This window comes from Pelodiscus sinensis, chromosome 13 (assembly GCF_052426305.1).
Source record: "Pelodiscus sinensis isolate ZL-2025 chromosome 13, ASM5242630v1, whole genome shotgun sequence".
Taxonomy (NCBI): domain Eukaryota; kingdom Metazoa; phylum Chordata; order Testudines; family Trionychidae; genus Pelodiscus; species Pelodiscus sinensis.
Genome location: NC_143064.1, coordinates 7,514,152 through 7,538,195, shown reverse-complemented (window position 1 = coordinate 7,538,195; position 24,044 = coordinate 7,514,152). Strand labels below are relative to the sequence as shown.

The 24,044-nt window shown below is 46.6% G+C and overlaps 2 protein-coding genes across 4 annotated transcripts in view; one reads left to right on the top strand and one right to left on the bottom strand.

The window, feature by feature from the left end:
* MAMLD1 (mastermind like domain containing 1) overlaps positions 1 to 24,044 on the top strand; it is a 428,240-nt gene that overhangs the window by 311,837 nt on the left and 92,359 nt on the right. The window contains exon 1 of one of the 3 annotated variants that reach the window (XM_006137785.5): positions 4,191 to 4,562. The exons of the other annotated variants lie outside the window; for them this stretch is intronic. Coding sequence (XP_006137847.3) covers positions 4,521 to 4,562 — 42 coding nt within the window. The 5' untranslated portion in view covers positions 4,191 to 4,520. Of the gene's footprint in view, positions 1 to 4,190; positions 4,563 to 24,044 lie in introns of those variants that run through there. 3 annotated transcript variants of the gene reach the window in all.
* Positions 4,559 to 7,348, bottom strand: LOC149523633 (uncharacterized). The gene is made up of 2 exons (XM_089781810.1): positions 7,209 to 7,348; positions 4,559 to 6,524 (listed from the first exon to the last, which is right to left on the bottom strand). The coding sequence occupies exons 1-2, from the start codon at positions 7,299 to 7,301 to the stop codon at positions 5,481 to 5,483; spliced, it is 1,137 nt and encodes a 378-aa protein (XP_089637936.1). The 5' UTR covers positions 7,302 to 7,348; the 3' UTR covers positions 4,559 to 5,480.

The window sequence follows — 24,044 nt, the reverse complement described above, 5'->3', positions numbered from 1 at the left end:
ATGCCAGACCCCACCTCTCCTCCATTAATATGGAAAAGTGCAGCCCCAGACCACTTTCCAAATTCTTGGCATGCCCCCTCTTCTCCCTCTGCCCCCTTCCTTCCCCCCACCCCCCATCTTAATATATGGTTCTGATCAGTTTTCCTTTAAGACTAGTGGAAAGGAGATCAGCTTTTCAAAATCCACAGGAAAAGGATGGCTGGGTTCAGTTATTTCAAAATGATGAGTAATAAGTACATTTCGGTGCACTTCCTCTTCCTTCTGTTTGATTAGCATTATTTTTTTTAAAAATATACATATATTTATCCTCACTGCACATTTCCCCGGCTCCAGGTTTTTTGAGTCTGACATCTTCAGGCTGTCACTACAGAAAGGGCTCCGGCTCTGTAAAACAGACTGAATAAGTCACACATTCTCCAGAATCGCTGGGATAAATATGCCCCAGGAAAGATGACAAACCCTGGTAGAACTGTGGAAGAAAGAGAGGATCCCTGCTGATGACAATTGTGTTTGGTGCCCACCTCAGGAAAACCATCTGTGCAATTGGCATGTTGGTTGGCAAGCTCAGCAAAAAGGCCAAGGACTTAATAGGCCATAACAACAACCTTGATGCCTCTAGAGTTTCCTATCCGTAACAAAACCATCCCTTTTCCAGAATAAAAATGAGACACCTTGGTCAGATTATCAGCACTTTGCCTACGGGTAACCAGCCAGGGCAATCCTGCCCCAGGGAAGTCCATATGCTGCAATAAAAGACCCATAGCATGGCTGGGGCTGGCCTGGGTCAGTTGATTCAGTCTCATAAGACTCAGGCTGGGAGGCTAAAAATGGCCGTGGTGATGTCAGAGCTTGCAGCTTTGGCCCCGTGGGCGGAGCCTGAGCTCTGACCCTCCCCCAAATGTCTACACTGCCATTTTTAGACTGAGTCAAGTGACTTGGGCTCAGAGACTTGGTGCCAAAGGCCTTTTATAGCCGTGTAGAGGCACCCGGAGGGAGAGTTTGGCTCATGACTTCAGGGCGGCCAGATTTTCACCAGAGTCACCAGTTGTCACAGTCGTGGACCTAGAACAGAAGTGGCCAAACCACAGCTCATGAGCCACAGGTGGCTGCCTTACAGTTAACGCATGTCTAGCAGAGCCCCCTCCCATTCTCCACCTGCAGGACTAGGGCGAGGGAAAGCAATGGGGTAACAGATAGGGGCGTCTGTCCAGCAAGGAGGGCAGTCTCTGGTATTTAGCCTCACATGAGGCTCATGACAGCAGGACCATCCCGAGGGAGGTGTGGGGCCTGGGGCAATGTCCCTCCCCGGTGTCCCAGGCACAGGATCCAGGACAATCCCCCTTCCCCAAAGCCTTGCCTCTCCCCATTTCCCGCTCCACTCCTCCCCCAAGCCCTGCTCCTGCCCCACCCCATTGCCCTCTCCCCCGGGGAACATGGTTTGGGGCATTACAGCAGCAGCAGCAGGGGTCGCGTCCTTCCCCCAACACTTACCAAGCAGGTGGCGGGAGCTGGAATGGGCCAGCAACCTGCTCTGCCCCCACCATGCCACCTTCCCGGCCCTCTGGGCCTTGCTTCTCCATGGGTAGCAGAAACCAGAGCACCCTGAGGCAGAGCGCTCTGCTTCCCGCTGCCACGGAGGAGCCACGGAGGGCAGGGTGGAGCAGGTTGCTGTACGCTCCGGCTCCCACCAGCCATGTGGTGAGTGGTGGGGAGCTACCAAGCCAGACCTCCATAATCTCCCAGTCCCTGGTGTCCATAGGATGGTTTTGTGTCTGCAGCGGCCACACCAGTTCATCCTATGGACGGGATAGCCCTGCATGATGGGATTTGGGGGTTCAGCAGTAGCGGGACAGGCATCTCCCATGGGACAGAAACTCCAAGCCCCAGAAGGCGGGCCAGGCTCTCGAACTTCTGAAAACTATAATGTGTGGCTTGGGAAGGGGACGGGGGAGTCAGTATGTTTGGCCACCCAAGTTCTAGGACCTTTCACCATGCTACAGTTTCTTATTACATTATTTCCCTCCTTGGACAATATACAAAGTATGACATAATGCCCCAGTCACTCTCAAAGATACACAAGGCTACAAACAGTCTACCAACCTAGCAGCACATTTCCGAACAAAACACAATTAAAATAATACAAATCGTGCTCAGTCATGTGGATGCATCATTACGTCTGTTGATGCATCCAGCCCATAAAACTGGGGATTTACCAAAGGAGTATGAGAGCCCGCTTCATTCAGGTGCCATGATCAGACATTTTAGGATATTTGTTACTATTTTGCTTTGTAAACGTCCAGCTATACATGCAAAAAATGAAGGGTAATTCTGTCCTCACGGTAATTTCCCTGGGACATGGGGTAAATGAGAGCAGAAGGTGCTCAGTTAGGGCATGTCTACACTAGGAAATTATTTCGAAATAACTCCCGAAATAATAATTTTTGAATAGCATGTCCATACCCTGGGGAAACCTTGAAATTAGTCAGAGGCAGGCTCTGTTAACGTGGACATGTGACTCCAGGAAGCACTCAGGAGTGCTTTGAATGGCTTTGAATGGCTCTGGGGAGTAGTTATTTTGAAATAGCAACAGTGGACGTCCACACTACCACTAGTTCGAAATAACTTATTTCAAAATAAGCGTTACTCCCGAGGAAAGCAGGAGTACAGATTTCAAAATAACCAGCCCATTATTTCGAAATAATGGGCGTGGCAGTGTGGACGCTCTGCTTGTTATTTCGAAATAACTCCCTAGTGTAGACCAGGGCTTATAGAACTATCATAAGATCTAGGTCTGGCTCCTTATATTTATTTGGCCATACTTCTTGAGTTTTATTCATGAAACGTTCTCTATTAGCTTCTTAATTTTAAGGGCAGGCCCTCTCTGGATGGCTATAATTTACTGTTATTACTATGTCCAGTAGAAACAATAAAAATATGTAGGTATCATCATTGTTTCCATGCAATGATGTCTGTAGTTGTGTTGGTCCCAAATATTAGAGATACAAAGTGGGTGAAATAATATCCTTTATTGGACCTACTCATGTTGGTATAAGAGCCAGGCTCTTAATCTACAGAGTTCTTCTCTCTCTAAAAAAAGTCTCAGAGGAGTAGCCATGTTAGTCTGTAACTTTAACGACGAGTAGTCGTGCGGTACCTTAGAGACGCATTGCCTCTAAAAAAAAGACATTTTATTAGAAATTAAAAATTAACATGGTATTAAAATGTAGAATAAAATCTTAAATATTCACACTGAAAAGGCATGAAGAAAAAGGACTGTCATCAAGTGATGGTCCTCAATATATTTGTTGTTTTCTTTAAATCAACACGCACAACCTGGGCAAAGCTAAGTCTAAAGTAACGAACTGGAATACCTCCAGGTGCTTCTCCCGATGGTACAAATGCATTTCCACATCTCACCCATTAGGTCAATGAGTCAAGAAAGAGGAGAGGGTTCCAGTCGGGGAGGTATCAATACAGAAGTGAACATCATGCTGATTTGGGGAGGTAATGGGATGATATTATGCTCACAATTATTTGCAAACTCAGTGTGCTGTCCTGACTGCCTGCCACTTGCTATTCCCAGTAATTTATGTACATTCCTGGAGGGGTTCAGAAGAAAATCTTAGTCCCTCAGCTGCTGTGGATGTTCTGTCAAAGTTAATATTCAGAAATCACAGTTTTTCTGTGACAAGAATGTTTAGACCCCTAAGAGAAGCATCCTGACTTTGGGCAGGTCTGCCTCTGTATCTAGCTTCATACATGTTTCTGCATCTTAGGAGGCGGGAGTTCCACTCCTTTACTACTAACCTGGGTTCACCTACAGGAGGTAAGTTTAACCCTTCTTTGAATGTTTTCCTATTAAATTTCTTAGCTGGAATGGCAGAAACAGCCAAGAAATCACTAGATTTTTTTAGGACTAAAATCTTTACAGATCATGCATTATTACTCTGTCCTTTCAGTGGCTTGGAATACCTTGATTTGAATACAAAAAAACTCCCTGTATTTTTGTAAATTACCCAACTTTTTTTTTTTTTACTCAAAATGAAATTACACCTCCGGGGAAGGCTGTAAAAATGCTAAGCAGCAGTTTGCATGCTCAAGTACTGTGCACAGACTGTATAATTATTTGCCTCCATGCACTGAGCAAATAATTCCTTGGATCCAGTTTCTAAAGGGGAAAAGTGACACTTTCCCTTTAAGGCTAGCGTGGTTTGTGTGCGTGTGTGTATGTGTGAGAGTGTGTGTGTCTCCTCCTCTTTGAGTGACACAGCAGTTAGATATGCCTATCAGTAACTTAAACCCCACAAACTCCACCTTCTAAGTGAGGAAGCTGTGGGTTGATGGAAATGTAGTGAGCAGATTGAGACAGACAGTGAATCATTAGCAAACTGCAACGCCAGGATGAACTTGTCTGGAACCTAAAAGGAGAAAACCGTCTGTGTGTGTTGTGCTTTGCCTTGCTGGGTTTTTGTTGAAGACAGCCAAAGTGGATCTAACAGCTGGTTGATCGCCAGTCCAAGATGCTTCTGGTTTCCCAGCGGGTCATGGAGCCACATATTCCAGTAAGTAGCATGGGGAATGGTTAGGACCCGGGCAAGCAGTAGCTGATTTAACAGAGCTAAATTCGCTCCCGGAGAGTTGTCTGGTGCCGTTTGTAATGGGAGCGCCTCGGAATTGTAAAGTTCTCAGGCGTGGTCCGGGGAAGCGCCCACCTTTATTCTGCTCGTTTGTATTTGTGAGACAGTGTAAACCTTTAAACCGGGCCACTTGGTGAGGGACTGATCGCTCCTGTCTTTGGAGCCGGTGTCAGTCTGGGGAGAAGGGCAGCTGCTTCGTGGGGGTCTGCGGGTGTCTAACATGGTGCTGAAGCAAGGTGGATTCCTTCGACTGATTTTTTTTTGTAAGAAAGTGGGACAGGCTGCTGTGTGGCCGGAGAGGTTTGAAACTCCGGGAGGTTTGCTGCAAGGAAGCAAAGTGCAGCCTCTGGGCTGTGGCTGCCTGGGAAGCAGCTGCTTTCCTCCTCGTTCTCGCTAGGATCGCTCGGGTCAGTCCGAGACTGTCTCCGAGGTCCCGGCATAGTTTTATTTCTGAGCCAAGCGCGCCGTGTGCACGATGTGAGCAGGGAGAGGGAGAACCCGATGCAGCCAGAAAGGGCTCTGTGATTGCTGCCTCTCTGCACCCCGGCACGGGGCTGAGCCGGATTCATGCAAACACTTTATTATTATTATTGCATTTCATCCTGAAATGTGTCTCCAAATCCGCCCGGAAAGGAAGGAGCTGCTGCCTGATTTTTATCCGAGATTAAATGCTGACTGCACAGACTAATGGGATTAGAAAACTGCCAATCCACTCAGCCCTTGAAGATGTCGTATCCCTGTGTAAACAGAGCAGTACAGGAAGGCTTGCTTCAGTCTAATTACTGGGGGCTTTTGGTTTCAACTTAGATCAAACAGACATAGGCGGATAAACCCCCCCTCATTTTAAGGGGAGTCTTCCACAAGGTGGCCCAGGCTGAGGGTGCTAGCGGCAGCGGTGTCTGGTTTTTTTTTTAAAGAAAGTGTTTGATTTCTATTGGCATAAAAAAAAAAGTCAGTGGTTATTTCGGAGTGTAAAGTGCACACGAAAGGCGGGCGGGACGGGAACAAAAGACCCGGCGGGGAGCAGGAGGAGCCCTCGAGTTGTTCCTTAAAAGAGTTTGCAGCCCCGAGTCTGCCCCCGCGCCGGAGCGGGCTGCGCGTGTGTGTAAACAGGAGCGGCCCCCAGGAGCGGCGAGGGGGTGCAGCCGGAGCGCGCGGGGGCTGCTGACTCACGTTTGCAAACTGTTTGGGTTTCTCAGCCTGCGATGCGGAGCAAAGCGAGGAGCGCTCGTGCGGCGGCGCCCGGGCCCCCCTGCAACCTGCAGGCTTTGGAGGGCGGCTCCTTGTCTCCCTTCGCTTGCCTTGGGCCCACCCCCGAGTCCCGCGGCCCTGCCTCCGCCGGGAAGTGGCCGAGGGGGCGGGTTTGTTTGGGTGGCATTTGGCTTCTGCTCGGCGCTGCCTGGCCCCGGGGGGGCGGAGCTCGCAGCCGGTGTGTAACCAGGGGGGGCTGGGAGCTTTGCAGGGAGTCGGGCGGGCGCTTCCTCCCAGGCCCCCCGCTGCTGGACGGACGCGGCCCCGGGCGCCCGGCGGGGGCAGCTGGCTCGGTTGCAGGCGAAGCCTGGGACGCCAGAGCCGGGCTCCCGTCTGGCGCCGATGAGCCCGGCGTGGCCTGGCTGCTGGGCGGAGAGCCCCCCCTTTCTGCCCCCCCCCCGGGAAGGGGGGTGACCTCCACCATGACCCCTCCCCCCTCTTGCTGCTGGACGCTTGCCCCGGCCTGGCGGGCCGAGGGGGGGGCTTCCCCGGGCAGAGCAGCCGCGGGGCGAAGCTCCGGGTCACCCGCTGGTCTGGGCTCCGCCTCGCCTCCTTCCTTCCTTCCTTCCTGCTGCGGGTTGCGACATCGCCGCCTGGCTCCCCCGCCCGGGCGGCAGGCTGGGAGCGCTGAACGCCCTGGAGAAAGCGGGGGGGGGGGGGTAAATGGAGCAAGGTGGGGGGGTGTCACCTCTTGTGCCGTGCGGGTCTAGGGTCAGCCCCGATCCCTGGTGCATTGCTTGGAGGAAGGAGAGGAATGGCCCCCAAGGCCTAGCACGGGGGTGGGGAACTCGGGAAGCAGCCCCTGGCTTGGCTGGATCCAGCCCCTAAGACTCAGGGCCCTCCTCCAGGGAGCCCCCCCCCCCGCCGTTCCTCTGCGGGGCTGGAGCGCACTGAACCCCCAAGCCTGGGGTCCCCTAGGTTCTGGTGCGGGAGAGGAATGTGGGGAGTGTCTTTCTCCCTCGCTGAGGGTTTGGTTTGGTTTCTGCTTCTCACTTGTGTGCAGCCCCCAACTGACTTTTTTCTGTGGGTCGCCCCCCACTCAAAAAAAGATTCCTCACCCCTGGCCTGGGGGGGTGACCTGAATGAATGAATTAATGCAATACCTACTGCCACCAGAAGTGAGCCCCCCCCCCCCCAAAATCAAATTACCCTAATGTGGGAATTCTTCTTCCTTCCTCCACAATCCACTTGCTAGTAGGCAAGGGAGGCAAAAAAGCATTCTCAGGTGCCTTTGCCCTTCCCTGGTTTAGCATGTCCATACACAAAACTGACACTGACAAACAATAAACCCTGTGTAGAATGTGGGCTCTCCCCTCTTACCCGCCATGCCTTCCTTTGTTGCTTGCCTTCTGGAGCAAGATTATTGGAAAATAAAGCTGCTGATGTGAGAGATGGAACATATGGTGTCTCCATAAGAGAGGGAGCTGAAATGGCCTTGAACCTGTGCGACTGACCAGCTGTTTGCTGCCAGCCAGAGCAGCTAATCAGCTCTCCCCCTTAAAGAAACATCTCTCTTTTCTCTAGGTGCTCATAGTTTGCATACTAAGTAGCATATTCTCAACAGGGGGAAAAGTAATGGTCTCACATATTGCTTTACTAGTTATTGGCACGCTCCCCAGCCCAACACGCCCACACACTGAGCATGAGAATATATTTTCCTATACATTTATGTAAGAAAGCTGATTACAAGTATAATATTAGGGGTGGGAGGCACTAATGCTGTGATGGGAGATGCCAGATGCTTGCAAGACAAACATATGTGTTTTTTGCATAGGAGAAGCTCAGATGAAAAGCAGGTCGAACACACATGCATACACACCTCTAAATCCAGAGGCAGGCAAGAGCGGTTTGAACAAGTTACTCTATCATCTTAAATAATCTTAATGTCCCTGTTTTGGCAGTGACCATTTTCAGTTGTTTCTCTCTGCCATATGTTTGGAAGGGGGGAAAGAAAGCAATCTGGGAAAGATGTGTCTGGTTGGAGGGAAGAGGTGGGTTGAGGGAGAGAGCTGGAAGGAAATTCCATGTTAGGAAACCATTAGCAAAGGGTGACTTCTAATGTTTTCCTGCCACTGACGTTGACAGTGACACAGATGCGTGGGTTGAAACAGGAACGTCACTGAGTTTTTAAACTCAACCAGGAAATAAGTCTGTTGCTGAGGGATGAAAAACAAATACTATGTATCGTAAAGCAGGTGATAGGCAGTTAACAGCTCCTCTCTCCAGTGAGTGAAAAGCTATTTGATGTTTACAGCTGAGCAGCCCAAAGCAAAAATTGTTCTTTTCTGTGTGGGTTTCTGATTACAATAAATACATAAATATTCTTTCAACTAATAATTCCAACTCAGAAGGGCAAATATTTGTAAGACTCCGCTTTTAGATCCTAGAAACAGGGTAATTTCTTTTAGACTTTGAAGAGTGAAGGTAGCTATCAGTGTTTTTTTGGAAGAGTTACTACTGGCAGCAGTTAAAATATTACTCTTCCTGTGACTTGGAGTACAGATATTAGGTGCCTTGTAAATACACTCTATTGGGTATTTTGTAGTGAGTTGTTCTTAAGTAGTCACAATGAAATATTCATATTTATATTGAAGCACCTATAGATTGCATTTCTGGTTAGAGACCCATTGTGCAAAGCACCATCTAAACATGCAGGAAGATATAGTTACTGCCATAGAGAGTTAATAATCAAAGATCTCAATCCTGCAATCAGACCTCTGCAGGAACCAGGGTTAGCCCACAGGGATCTAATTACAGAATTGGGACCAAACTAGAAACTAGCTGCAATGAGTGTAATGAACAATAGAAAGGAGAGGTGAAGGACACTGGGAACAGTAATAAGAAAGCTAAACAATGGATAACTTAAGGATTCCCAATCATTTGATCGATAAATGTCTCATGTTCCGTGCTGTTCACCTACACGTTACTTTAAAAGAACTTGTTTTAAAAGTTAAATAGCTGCAGAAGGATCACTTAAATCTGGCAAGGGTGGGATAATTAGATTTAGGCAAACTTAGGGGAGGGGGAATAATGGTGGGAAAATGGTAGGAAGCTGGGCTAGAGCTTTTAAATATGAAGGAAACAGAAAATCCCAAAGTTTTCACTGTTCCTGTCTGCTGGCCATTTGTGAGTTGTCAGCAATGAGATACCTTTAGATCAGTGTTTCTCAAAATGGTCCACGGATCCACTCTGAGAAACCTGCTACCTGGCTGCTCAGGTTTCTTTATTTACCAGCTCCGCAGCCACAGAGCCTCAAGGCTCCCATTGGCTCCGGTTCGCCGTTTGCTGTAAACGGCGAACTGGAGCCACAAGGTTCCATGGCTGTGGAGCCAGTAAATTAAACAAACCTGAGCGGCCAGTTACCAGGTTTCTCAGAGTGGCTCCATGGACCGCTTTGAGAAACACCGCTTTAGATGAAGGTTCTGGTAAGTTACGATTCCTTAGTAATTGATATTTTCAGATAAAGATAGCAAAATCAATTGAGGGCACATTTCCAAAAAATCCTCTTTATATCTGACAGATTTGCCGCTCACTTATTTAAGGAATGATTAACATTGTACACTGCTAATTTTCACCCTCTATAGGGAGAGCAGTATTTTAACTCATTAGTAAGGCTTTCTGTCTGCCCAACGCTGACTTGCCATTTAGAAAAATGTATTTCAAACCGAAGGAAGCAGAAGATACGCCAAAGTCTTGCATTAAAATGTTATATATCAATATTGATTTCTGTAAAGGTGGTGTTTGTTGTAAAGAAGTAGCTTTTATCCCCTTAAGCTCTTTGGCAATTATCTGACCGCCATAAATGTTGATACGCACAGAATAGATGTAACTAAAAAAAAAAAATCTCTTCACCCAAGCAAAAAAAGGCCTACTGTTTGTTGGAGCAGATAGAATGCTGAGAGCATGAATAGACAAACCCATATGTCGCTGGTGAGAGAGATAAATGATGGCCGAACAGGAGCTGGTTACTATGGATCAGCACAATAAACTAATTCCCATCATACACCTCTCTTAATAATATACCAGTTTCAGTGCTATTGACGGGTAACCTAGGTAGCACCAGTCAACTGTAAGTTTTTCAACTGTTCTTTTATACATCTCAAAGAGTAGTTGGGACTGTTCTAATTTTTTCAGCTGTTGAGTCCTAAAATTATGCAGCACTTCATTTTTTGTCAGGAACGTGAGAGGGAAAACTTCGAAACTTGCCTTAGAATGCCACATGTAGAAGATACTTTGGTATGGTCATTAGGAGTTTTTATCTTTTTTAACACGTAAGATGGGCATGGTCAGAAAGGCATTTATTTCAAGTAAGCTAACTGCATCTGCACTTACCAATATGCTGTCTGAGTTCCTGGTATGTTAAACTGAAATATTTCTTTATTTTGAGTGGAGGTGTAGCAAAAGTACATCTTATTTTATTGATTACATTGCTGGTGATCAGTAGAACTGCTCTGGCGTTCTTTGCCTCACTTCAAGCTCCTGACAGCTGCGGGAAAACTTGACAGAACAATCAGCATTTTACAGTCATTTCTGTATTTCTCTTGCTCTTTATTACTGGGAGCATTTTTTTGTGGAAAACCAAATGTTTGTTACTTAAAGGTTTCACTTTATCTCCCTTTTCCTGCTGGATGTTCATCACCTGCGGTTCCCCGTGGACTAGATTGTGCCATTTTAATTCAGGATGTAGGTAACTCTCGATGTAAGTAAGGGTTGCAGAAATGAGACCATAGTTTTCCATGTATGAATGACCTACTTTTCAAAGTGGTCAGTTGCACAGTCACAGTGAGTAATGCATTCAGACGGGGGCAACTAGAAAGTGTGAATGAGATCTTAAAAAATGTAGGTTCTTTATTTCCCCTGGTATTACACACCTCAATAATAATAATAATTAATAATTAATTCAAAATGGAGGGAAAGGAAGCAAAGCAAAGGAAAAGATGGTTTGCTTTGTGTGGAATTTTCCAGACTGTCGCATGAACTCTTTTGAAAAGCATGTGCCATGGTTGTGGCTCTTGGATGAAATGGGTTGCATTCGGTAATGTATTTTGTCGGAGGTAGTTATGTTCTTTTCTCTCTTGGCGGGCCCGTTCTGGTAACACTTCGGCACATGAGTGGCCTACTAATCTAAAAAGGACTGTGATTTTTCACATATGAGTAGGGGTTCGCAGTTCATATCCCGTGTCCCTGAAGGACAGTGTGAAGTGCCGTGCTCCCATGTCTCAGGGCGGTTTGTTGGAAGAGAAAAGGCTGACTAACCTGGGGGAGGCCATCATTTGGCTCCAGTTTTGGCTGGCGCTTGTATGGGAGAGCAGCTATGTGAGAGGTGTGAGCTTGCGGAAGGCCAGACTGATTTGCCCCACTGGGCTCTGTCCATGTGTGAGGGACACAGTGCTTTAAAAATGGCCCATGAGTTGATGGGCCTATGGTACTGTGCTTCTCCTGCTTTCTCCAAACATCATCCACCAGCAGTAGCTCACTGCCGGTGCTGGGTTTGACAAATTACGCACACAAAGGGTATTATGATTATTTGTATGGGTGTAGCACCTAGGAGCCCCTGTCGTGGACCAGCACCCCATTGTGCTAGGCAGGGGGTCTCCAGTTCAATTTACCTTCAGGCCAATGCCAGTCCTCAAATCCCCATAGTGGGCCAGCGGGCACCCCTCTCCGGCAGGCCTCAGGGCGGGGGGGAGAGGCGGTCTCCATGTGTCCCCTCTCCCAGTGCGTCTCCCGGCTCCCAAGCCAGCCTGCGTTTCCTCCTGCCGCAATGAAGTGGAGTGACCAGGCAGGCCTGGGAGATGGCAGCAGAGCAGAGGCAGCTGCGTTGCTCTGCTTCCCCAAAGCTCCTGCCGCCAATGTGAGAGTGAGGGGGGCCGACGCCAGTTGGCACCTCCTGCCTGGCCCACCGGTAATTCCCCGAGTCCGGGTCCCTTGGGGGAGAAGGCTTGAGGGAAGGGGTACACTGGGGTGGGGAGAGACAGGGTGGGGGAAGTGGCAGGATGGGGGCAGAGCAGAGGCTGGTCTTGGGGGAAGGTTACGGACCACAGGAACTCGCATGCCAGCCACCATTTGTGAGCCGGATTGTGGAACTTTTCGGATGGTTCATGGGCCGCGAGTTTCAGACCCCGCTGCTAGGCGCTGTCCTGACCTGAAATGCCTGTGAATCATACAGTGCTCTCCTGGGATTCGGGAGGGGCCACTTGGCCTACACTCATAAAGGGAGGCAGCAGACGGCATGGTGTGGCCTTGGCATCTCCCATCACTCCTCTTGGGGCAGGAGGACCTTCTACTACCCCTTAGTCTAGTTCAGTGCTCCCGGCGTGACGAGCATTGACCTGTTAGAGGACTGCCACTGAGAGGAGGCCAGTGAGCGAATAATCATGTATTCCGCATGCTGTCCAAGTGCTACATATATTGTTATGAGCCAGAGAATCAGCCACCTGGTCCTTCTCGTGGACCATTTCAAACCGCTGCATCTCTCTTTGCCTCCCTACTGCAGGCAAAGCACTTGGCAGCTATGTCAAGGCAGTTCTGTGTCAGTACCTCCTGGAGCATGTCCTAGTTCATGCATCATCGATGGGCTGATATTTTAGGGCTGTGTCCAGTGTTACCGATGCACTCCCAAGTAGATCCAAGAACTTGGAGAGACTGCAATTCTCTGCCACTTTGGCTTTGTCTACACTAAGCCATTTAAAGTGCCGCTGCAGCAGCGCTTGCACCTGAAAGTGTGGTCATGGGCAATGCACAGGAAGAGAGCTCTCCGGGCGCTCCATGTAAACCACCTCTGCATGGGAAGTTGCCAACAGCGCTGGGAGCATAGCTCCCAGCAGTGTTGTCTGTTTCGCATTCTGTGTGTGTTTTCACACCCCTAAGACAGAAAGATACAGCACTGCAAAGTGCCAGTGTAGACTTGGCCTTAGACTGTGATATTTTCTTTTGAATCTACCTGGTGATTTAGCTACAGCGGCCCATTGTTCAGGAACAGACAGCTGGAGGTTCAATCTGTTGCAGAGGAGATATGGATTACCTCTGCAGGGGAGGGTGTTAGTTGTCTTATTGTTTCACCCCATGTCAGGCAATCTATTGAGTGGCATCAGTGTTAGCCCTGGGGGAAGCCAGTTTTTTTTAGCACCTTGCACCTTCAGAGATAATGTGTAAACCAAGTGGGATGGAAGGCATGGGGGAGAGGTGAATGTAAAAGCAATGGATCTTTTCGTAGCATAAATGCTACTCGGCCTTTCTGTTTCTAATTAGAAACCTTGTTTTGAGGGAATTAGAAACTGGCTAATAAGACAGTTTACATCAGTCATGAGGGTCAGAGAAAATATTTACTTGAACTAGACACACACACACACAAATTAGTAGAAAGTATCGACATTGCCCGCCCAAGTATCTTGTATTTTGCATTGGTTGTTCCCTATTCTACTCCACATCAGTGAATTAAATACCTAAAAATAAAAAAAAATTACCTCTCTCAAACATGACGATTTAATTTGTCAGAATTATGCAGCAAATTTTATTTTTGAAGGGAGTAGGTAGAGCTCTGGTATTCAAGATCTGCATTAAAATCAGAACCAAAAAGATAACTTCCTAGCTGTTAATATTAGAGGTGGATCATCCTGTGATTGTAAAAAGCCTGTAGTGCTATGTAAGGCTCTTTCCTTTCAAGTTGTTGATCTTGGTCAGGCTGTCAGGTCGTATACAATAACGATAGCATTGATTTCTAAATCACATGTTTTAAATAAGATTTAGATGTTAATACTGGCTATCTGATGACTTGTGAATGTTGCTCCTTTTGGTTGGATCGCAGTTGTAATGTATTTGCCAATCTCACGTGTTTTTTGTGCATATTCTGAAAGACTGGCAAGCTGTATGCTATGTTTTGTGAAGAGGGCCCAGTTTTACTAAGCTGCTTGTCTGTCAAGGATTAATTTAACCTCTAATTACTACATTTTCTTCACAGTTTGCTGCACATGAGCATGTTATAACAAAAGCACAAAGAAGTATGCCATTTTATTTAGCCACTACTCTGAAATTAATTTAGGGGGTATGGACCTGACACACTTGGTGTTAAAATAATTGTGCTGGCATTAGAATGATGGTACCCAATCTTGTTGCTTCTAATGAAAAATTATTATTACTGTTTCGGCAAATATTTCCCCATAAGAAGAGCATGGCCTTGCTTTAATCCATTCAGTCTTTTTTGGGTGAATTTCAGGCTTTTGTAAGGGTGATTTGTAAAGGTCTTCTTAATTGCAACAAACAAGCATTTAATATGGCTTGAGTTTCTTCCAGACTGTTTTTTTTAATAGATAATCTTAGAAACAACGAACAAGGCTGTACAGCCTTCTCAATCTGCATGTTAAACTTACACTGACATCAAAAGAGGAGCTTTGAGAACAGGGTATGGGCCTAAAGGAAGGTGGTGAATCTGGTTTTGTGATGAATCATGTTTATGAATCTCTTCTTTCCATGTATTGTGCTCAGTAATGTTTACATTGAACTGTTTTGGGGTTTTTTTCAGTTAGGCTGGGAGGGTCTAGCTATCTCAGCAGCAACACAGCAATTCTCTAGCCGTGGCAGAGAAAAGACCTGTATTGCCTGCTAGATCTTTTTCAAGCATCTCTTCTTCCCAACATTGACCACCTCGGAGCAGGCTTACTGAAGTTGCTTTGAAAGTGTAATTTATTACATATGGCTGGAAAATAATTGGCCACATACTGCCGTTTTACTTCTAGCAGAAACAAAAGGTCACTGTTTGCTTTGGGGTCATGTATGTGAGGTTTGCAGGGAAAGCCCAATCCCGCGGTCCTTGCTCAGGCAAAACTCTCTAATTGAATTTGATAGGGTGCTTCCCCTAAGTAGGGACAGGGTAAAGACAACCAGGCTTTTTACTCGGAAACTGGCCTTACTGAAGTAAAACACTCTTCACCGAGGACTAGGGAAGGAGTGAAAGGATTGCCATAAGGAACAAGAAAGAGATGGATCTTTGTCCTGAAGAGAAATCAGATTATTTGCAGGAATTCTTCTGTATTTTCCTCTCCTAGCCCAAAGTACAACCAGTTACTGTAATCGTTTACTCCCATAACCCCTCATTTGAGGGTAAATTGAAACTAAATTAAAATCAATCAGTGTAAGGCTGGATGGTTCAATGTGCTGGTAATGAGATATGGAGTCTTCTGGTAACCAAAAGTTACATTTCCATGTCTGTTCGATAGCTAATGTGCAGCAAGTTGTCAGTCCCATCCCAGAGCTTAGTGGTCACAGATGTTCCTGTGACATTTGGTACCTTTGTGTGCAACCTTGGCAAAGAGGCCAAAGACTGAATGAGCACGGAGGCTGAGTAATGCTTTTACTATTCAATTAACCGATATTTAACATCCCTTTAAATGCCCATTAAATAAATATGGACATTATTTAAAATAACCTCTTTATGGTAAACTTAACATTCAGATAAAGTTAGACAGCTGAAGCCTTCAACAACAACAAAAGTTCTAGTTACACCCATCTTTTTTACTCCAGTGACACAAATAAACCAAATGTAGTTCTTTTTATATGGACATTGCTTACAGGTATCTTCCTCTTTGGTGGAGGCAGTAATGAAGAAAAAGTTCTGTAAGGACTGGGAAATGGGACATGCTTTCAGCAATACGTTATAATAGTTTGTTCACCAGCTGAGGTTTTCACAAGGTTATATTTGCTTCAATTGATTATGTGAACATGCTAAATGGATATGGTAGTTTGTACTGTTCCACTCAAGCCTAGAAGCCCTTTCTCAATACAATCAGGTAATAGTTTCAAAAATAACTATCAAATACTCATCTGGCCTGGTTAACAGAGAGAGACGAAATATATGCTGACGGTAATTTCATGTTGCTGTGGCCAGATGCTTCAGCTTGTCCTAGAATTTTCAGAACTCAGAATTTATATATGGAAATAAGCTTAGAACTTTTCTGGTATTTCAGTAACCTCGTAGATAGGAATGTAAAATCCTGTTTAATTAGTTAACCAGTTAAACATTAAGTTTAACCAGTTAACTGATTAAACGAGGGTGGGTGCGGGTGGGGCCGCAGGCTGGGTTGGGGCAGCCCCCCGCCATGGACAGAGGCTGCTTCAGCCCCTTTGCTTCCGGCCCTGTGTGGGGCCGAAAGCAGCAGCCCCACCCCGGAGCCAATAGAGCCACTGCCACTTCTGGGGCCACTTCCAGTCCGGTACAGGGCTGCCAGCTCCCAACCCATGTGGGCTGGGAGCTGGGAGCTGGCAGCTCCACACAAGGGGCCTGGCAGAGCTGGTGATGCTTAGTGGGTAGTCGGTTAACCGGTTAGCTGTTGACAGCCCTATTAGTAGATCATGTTTAAGGACTTGGGTTTTGCCTGCTTCTCTAGCCATACTTATTTTCTTAATTAACTCTGTTGATTTAAAAAAAAAAAAACGCACAGGCTGCAAAACCAATTATGTACAGTACTGCAGTTAGATATGCGGGCAGAAGGTTTTGATCTCTCACTGCCACATGGTGACTCATTAGACAAGAATGTTTCTCCCTTTTCAAAGAGTTATTCACGACAAGCAGCAAATATCTGGTTTTGATGCTACTGCTCTGAAATCCCTGACATTGCTGATATATTAACTAAGACATAGTTCTTCAAGATTATTTGGTCACAGGACACATTAAGATTTGTTTCACAACTAGGGATTTTTTAAAAGTACTATGTTTTAAGGGTGATTTTAGTACCTAGATTTGAGTCTAAATATTCCAACTTAAATAAAATGTATTGCTTTTTAATAATGATTGGGGTCATTCAAGTACTTTAATTGTGGATTGTTTAAGTTATTTTCATACACATGGGTCTGTTTAATCACTGGTGTGTTTTTTTAAATAATTGCATTAGGTAACAATGGAATGTTGGCATTTGTCTGATGTGGAAGATTCTTCTGCCTTTTGCCACCAATGGTGTTATACGTTGCAGATTTTCTAATGTTTCATCACATAGCACTGTCAGTGAGCTGTTCTTGAGTGACAGCCAAAATCCACCCAAAGAAGTGTCCTTTGCTTAATATCTATACTCTTCTTGACTCTCTGAACCTTTTCTTTTTATCTCTTCTTCCCTTATATTCCCCCATCAGATCTGTAGAATAGATAAAGTTTGAAATCCTTTTTGTTGCATCTCCTGCATGGTTGGCTTGAACCTTACCTAGCTGTGGATAGATGTTTTTGTGGTTGAAGGAACACTTGACTTTGACTTGAAACAGAAAGGGCATGAATTAATGGCTTTCAGTCTTTATCAGAAGTGAATCTTGGTCACAGATCCCAGAAGGTAGATCAGCCCTAATTTCAAGTGAAAGTCCTATATCTTCAAATAATGTTGAACGTCACTTAAAGTTCAGTATTCTCAAATTCCATGTGTGTAGATCGCGTGAAATGTAAAGTTTAGGATATGCGTGAAGGATATACATGAAAACTGGGATGCTTTCTTTTTTACTCTTTCAAGGGTCCTAAAGTTTGTCAGCTGTAATGGAATAATATGATTACAGGCAGTCCCCGAGTTACGCGGATCCGACTTATGTCGGATCCGCAGTTACGAACGGGGCTTTTCTCGCCCTGGAGGACAGGAGCGGTGGGACGCCCAGATGCGCCACGGTCCGCCGCCCCCGTCCTCCGGGGTGAGAAAAGCTGCTCCCCGTCTCCCTGGTCTGCAGGGAGATGGGGAGCAAAGCCTTGGAGCACGCCCGCAGCAGGACAGCCCGGGTGCACTTGAGCTGTCCCCCTGCGGGCGTGCTCCGCGGCTTTGCTCCCCGTCTCCCGACCGGCAGACCAGGGAGATGGAGAGCAAAGCCTCGGAGCACACCCACAGTGGGACAGCCGTGGCGCGCTTGGGCTGTCCCGCTGCGGGCGTGCTCCACGGCTTTGCTCCCCGTCTCCCTGGTCTGCAGGGAGATGGGGAGCAAAGCCTTGGACTGTCCCGCTGCCCGCGTGCTCTGCGGCTTTGCTCCGCGTCTCCCAGGTCAGCAGACCAGGGAGACGGAGCAAAGCCGTGGAGGACTTGGGCGGTCCCGCCACCCTGTCTCCCTGGTCTGCTGGGGGGGGTGCAGCTAGTGCCCCCCCCCCCCAGCAGACCAGGCTTTTCTTGCCTACCCCTGGGGAACAGCAGCTGGGGGCTGCCGGGTTGGTCCCGCAGCGCCGCTCCGGACCAACCCGGCAGCACCCCAGCTGCTCTGCCCCAGGCGTCCTGATTCAGCCGCTGCTGGTCAGTTTCAGCAGCGGCTGAATCAGGACGCCTGGGGCAGAGCAGCTGGGGTGCTGCTGGGTTGCTCCAGTAGCGCCGAGGAGCCGCGCTACTGGAGCAACCCAGCAGCACCCCAGCTGCTCTGCCCCAGGAGTCCCCAAGTAAGCCGCTGCTGAAACTGACCAGCAGCTGACTACAGAAAGCCTGAGGCAGAGTTGCTCTGCCCCAGGCTTCCTGGAATCAGCCGCTGATCAATTTCAGCAGCAGCTGACTTGGGGATGCCTGGGTTTCTTAAGTTGAATCTGTATGTAAGTCAGAACTGGCTTCCAGATTCAGCCGCGGTTGAAACTGAGCAGTTTCAGCTGCGGCTGAATCTGGACACCAGTTCCGACTTACATACAGATTCAACTTAAGAACAAACCTACAGTCCCTATCTTGTACATAACCCGGGGACTGCCTGTACTTCGTTGTGTTAAACTAAAAAGATAAATCTAAGTGCCTTGGGAATGGGAAATAGATCCAACAATCAGAAAGCAAACAAGTTAATAAATGTGAAGCATTTCTGCACTGCTCACTGCAGAAATGCTACTTCTAGGAGATTGTGGCGATAGCTATGACTTTGGGACAGTCTATTAGTATAATTATGTTCATTAGACATCATGCCACTAATTGGATGCTGTGAGTGCACTGTGTTTTGAAGGAGGAGTGTTTGGCTTCTATTAGCAATAGATTTATTAAGTTCTTGAAAGACACAAATAGAACTAGAAAGCACTCCATTTTGCTTCTCAATCTTCTCTATATGCGTGTTTTCCAGCTGGAAAGTGTTTTGACTTCCAGGCAGTCCTGCTTGCCTTCAGTCCTTGTGGTTCTGAATATCGCCTACCAACTCTTTCTTCTCTTCTCCTCCCCAAAGCTGACAAGATACACTGCTTTGGAATGAGTCTCCACTGAATTCAAAATTAGCCACTCTCAATCCTTTCTGATGATCACATGCCCAAACCACATACAGCCAGCATTCACTTTAGAAAGGCAGCATGCACAGAAATATTGCGAGCTGTGGTAATGTGGACAGTCAAGTGCTATTGTGTGAGGAAACCCGTAGCCCTTGCTGGCATGGAACTGATTTTTAGATGTTGTTACTTTGTGAAGCTAGGGTGTGAATTAATTATTGCAAATCTTACGTAAGCCAATAGCTTTAATTTGATCATATCTAAGAATGGCAGCAGTGGCAAACTGCAGGGTAAATGGCTGATACTGGCAGCTGGCCAGTCCTTCTAAGTGTCTTATATCTGTAATTGCATTTCTAATATTTCATGATTTAAAATGCCCACCACAGAGTTTCAGACTCACCCATAGAAAGCCCCTTTGTTAGTAGTCACATTGTGAGTAGAAATATAGAACTTTACACTGGGATCGTGGAAAGTTGTACCACTGAATGGCGTACCATCTGCCACAACTTTTTTACGAAACCAAGAGTTCACTTACGTTAAATTGCCCTAGTGTTACATGACTTTATCACATTGACACACAATTACAAAGGAAACATATTCTCAGTGTGTGGGTGCATGATTAAGAAAATGCAGCTCGCCAAAACTAGCCAGTACCGTCTGCTTTACTCGGTTTTTTTGGGTTTTTTTGTTTGTTTGTTTTTAAGAAGCCTGATAAGTGTCTACAGCAGTGAGGGCAACCTGCAGCCCGTGGGCCGGTGGGCCGCATGCAGCCCATCAGGATAATCCATTGTGAGGGCGCAAGATGTTTTGCTTATGACACTATCCATAAACAAGACCACCCACAGCTCACCATCCCGGCCAAGGGGAGATGCAGGAAGCAGTGGCAAGCATGTCCCTGTGGCTTGCACAACTTCCCATAGTTCCCATTGGCTGGGAACAGTGAACCACGGCCATTGGGAGCTGTGGGTGGCCATGTCTGCAGATGGTCTACATCAGCAAAATGTCTCGCAGCCTGCCAGTGGATTACCCTGATGGGCCGCAAATTGCTCGCTAGTGGTCTACAGGTATAGTTTGTGTATAACTTGCATGTCCACGGGGCTTAAGCTTCTGCTATGATTTCCATTGTAAACTTTATTCTAATTAACCTGTACATATTTTTTGTGTGGAAACCTGCTATTTTGTTTCTCCACGTTTTAGTGCACTAATAGATGAACGTTTTCTTTATCCTTTACTGTGTTTCTTCAGTTTTTCCTCCTTTTATTTTATCTCTGTTCTGTAACAGCAATAAGACTTTCTTCAGCAGAAGATAAGAAGTGCTCTGTCCATCTGTCCATGTGCAGTGCCTTTTTTCCTTGTCAGATGGTGGAGACAGGTATTAAACAGAGAGATAACCTGCAAGGGGGCTTGCACCTTTTCTTCCGTCTGTCTCAGCTGGCAAAATTGTCATAGATTGCTCTGTAAACATTTCAACTTTATTGGTTAAGATTTGTCTGCAAGCAAAGTTGGCTCTCCCACCTATCTAAAGCCCACCTGTTAGATTACTAACCAAAAGCAGCCATCTATTAATTTAGACATTAGTGCAAAGCTGCAATATGTAGTGTTTGGCTTTGAACCTATGCTGGTTGTAGACTGAAAGTCTCACTATAATGCAAGCCCACTGAGATGACTCTGAAGATTATGTGAGTTGCATATGAAACTGCTGCCTACAACTCCATCTGCTGCCGAGGTTTTTGAGACAATTGATTCACTAATTTGGTGGAAAAATAGATGCCCGTCCTTTTCCAGCCTAAGACGTGGGCGTTATAGACTGTCTTGAGGCTCCATCATGCTGTGGATCAGAGAATTGGTGTTCTTCTCCCTTGAAGGTAGGCTTTTTTATAAGATAGATTATGTAGCAATACATCCTGATATCGGGACTGGAGGCATATGTTGCTCCTCAGAGGAAGTAGCTGTAATTAATTCAATGTAAAAAAGCAGAAGGGACCCTCAGAAAGGTTCGTAGGTTCTCCCTACAAACTTTCTACATATATGGATAGAAATGAATCTCCTTAGGTGTCACTAGAAGATAAAAGCTGATCTATAAATATGAATGCGCCAAAGTGAATATGTGGGTAGAACTTCAGTTTCCTACATGACTAAGAATACCAAGCTTTAGGTGGCATTCCGTCTGAGATGATAGTGGTTTCTGGAATGGAAATATTTATCTTTTCTATGTTCAGGAAACTGAAACACTATTGATTAGTATTTATTTGTACACTGGTCCAGGAAGAAATGGTTTGTAAGTTGGCTGGCTACAGGGACTTGCATTTCCTGCCTGAGTCCTCATGTATTGGACCAATGGATATCCTAGAGATCTTTGTACGGATGTAATAACTGTATTTAATGCGCCAGTGATTATTTTTATCTCCAGAACACCTCACAGATATCAACCAGTAAATCCGCCCATTATACCTGTGAATGAGGTAAAAATAAGTATTGGTCTTCCCATTTTACAGAGGAGGATGGGGAAACTAAGGCAAAGAGACTGAAGTGATGTGTCGAAGGCTGCAAAGGAAGCCAGAATTAGGCCAGATCTGCACTACAAGGCTGCGTCTAGACTGGCATGATTTTGCGGAAATACTTTTAATGGAAAAGTTTTTCCGTTAAAAGTATTTCCGCAAAAGCGCGTCTAGATTGGCAGGGATGCTTTTGCGCAAAAGCATCTCTGGCCAGTCTAGACATGATTTTGCGCAAGAAAGCCCTGATCGCCATTTTAGCCATCAGGGCTTTTTTGCGCAAAACAGTTCTTCCCTGTCTATACTAGCCCTCTTGCTCAAGTAGTCTTGCACAAGAGGGCTTTTTCCCGAGCGGGAGCGTGAAAGTATTTGCGCAAGAAGCACTGATTTTGTACATTACAAAGTCAGTGCTCTTGCGCAAATTCAAGCAGCCAATGTAGACAGCTGGCAAGTTTTTGCGAAAATCTTGCCAGTCTAGACGCACCCCAAATGTATTGGTATAATGACATCACTCATGGTGTGAAAAATCCACACTGGAGTAACATAGTTATGGATCTGGGCAAGCAAGATAAGGCCCATGGGCTAGATGCAGCCCTCCAATCTTTTCAGTCCAGCCTGCAACCATATCCTGGCCAATGGGAGCTGAGAGATTGTGCTGAGGGCAGGAGCAGCCAATGGGAGCTGAGATATTGTGCTGGGGGTGGGAGCTGTGCATGAAGCTTCTCCCCTCCCCACCGCATGGCGCAGAGAGGAACATGGAGCAACCAGCCACTTTGAGATATGGGAGCCTGCTTGAAGGTCCCGCTGGGCTGCTGGCTGGGAGTCGCCTAGCCAGCACCTCCCAGCCAGAGCCTGCCTCTGGCATCCCACCCATGCCCCAACACCCTGCCCCAGGTCATCACCCACTCCTGTGTATGGTCATTACCCAAACACTCTGCACCCCTCTAACTCCCTGCCCCAGGTTAGAATCCCCTCCTGCATCCTCTCCTCTCCTCTCCCATATATCCCTCCTGGACTCTGCATCCCAAACCCCGGCTCCACATCACGACTCCCTCCTTCACCCTAACTTCCTCTCCGACCCCATTCCCTCTCCCTGAACCCCAGGCCCCTACCCCGGGCTACCTTCTGCACCCAACCTCATCTCAAACCCTGCATCCCTCCATAGAAATGTTCATCCCTTGACCACTTACCAAATCTTGGAGTGCCTCCCCATTAAAATTATTGCCCACCCCTATATTAAACAATGATATGTTGAATGGAGATCTTCTCCTGTGGATATAGCTACTGCCTCTTGGTGAGGTGGATTAACTTCGCAGTTGGAGGGTCTGCTTTTGGGATAGTGTTACAGCCGTAGTGCTGTTATGTGAAGACAAGCCTTTAGAATTCAAGAGTTCCTGGTTCTACTTCTGTAGCACGGTAATAGTTCTTCCTTGAGAGAAGGAAACTGTAAGGTGCTTTGGAGTAATGTCTTGAGGCAAGTCATAGAGAACTTAGTTCAGGTTCAAACTGTTCTTCTGGTTTTTCTCCAAGTACCTTGAGTTCAACTCTCTTCATGTTTTAAAATTGAGAGTCTGTGTTTTCCTCCACTGACACTGCAATTTCTGACTCAGTCATATGGAACTTCTCTACTTGGGAGTTCTTTTGCTTGGGTATTTGATGTTCTCATCCAGATGTACTCGTTCAGCTAAATCATCAAGGAATGATAGGGATGAGTGCATGGAGAGAGTTATAATTCGGGAATTCCCTCGGAAGTAAACATGGTGATCCCATGCTCTGAAGTAAGCCTGTCTTTTTCTTTTGGCCTGTGATTTCTTGATGCTATTCCTTCGTTCTTTGATTAGCATATGTTTAAGCACTTGCTTGAACTTTAAACATGTGGGTAATCGCTTTGACTACAGAAAGGCCGTTCAGTACCCATTGACTTCATTGGGACTATCGATGTGCTTTTGAAGTTCACTACATGCTTAAAGTAAATTGCTGGCTCAGGACCTTTCACGAACAGGTTGGGCGGTATTGAACTGAATTACAAGCAGTAGGTGATTTGTTGGAAGCCTGCGGGCAGTTGGTGGATTTGAGAACTTCCTATCAGTATGAATCAATTCAGAAAGCTTAACAGCTGAGGGGATTTGTATCCCAAGGAGGAATCTTAGTGAAGAAACTTCTTTTGCAGACCTTCATAAAGTGACAAGACGATGTCCAACTTTTGTTAGACTACAGGCCTGTACGCAGGAATTTCTGTCTTTAGGGAGGTGCTCTTTTTGTAAATGTGGACCGCAAGAGTGTGATGCATCCCCCAGAATCCCCCAAGTAAGCAAGGAAATCAGCCCCCGCCTTTCCCCGGCTGGGCAGAGCATGGGTGAGGGAGGCTCAGACGTACTCTGGTCCTGCCTTTCCCTGGCGGGCCAGAACATGCTTACTTGGGAGACCAAAGGGGGGTGCTTTCACACACCCCTCCCTCCACCCTACCTCCAGCATACAGACCCTGACTAT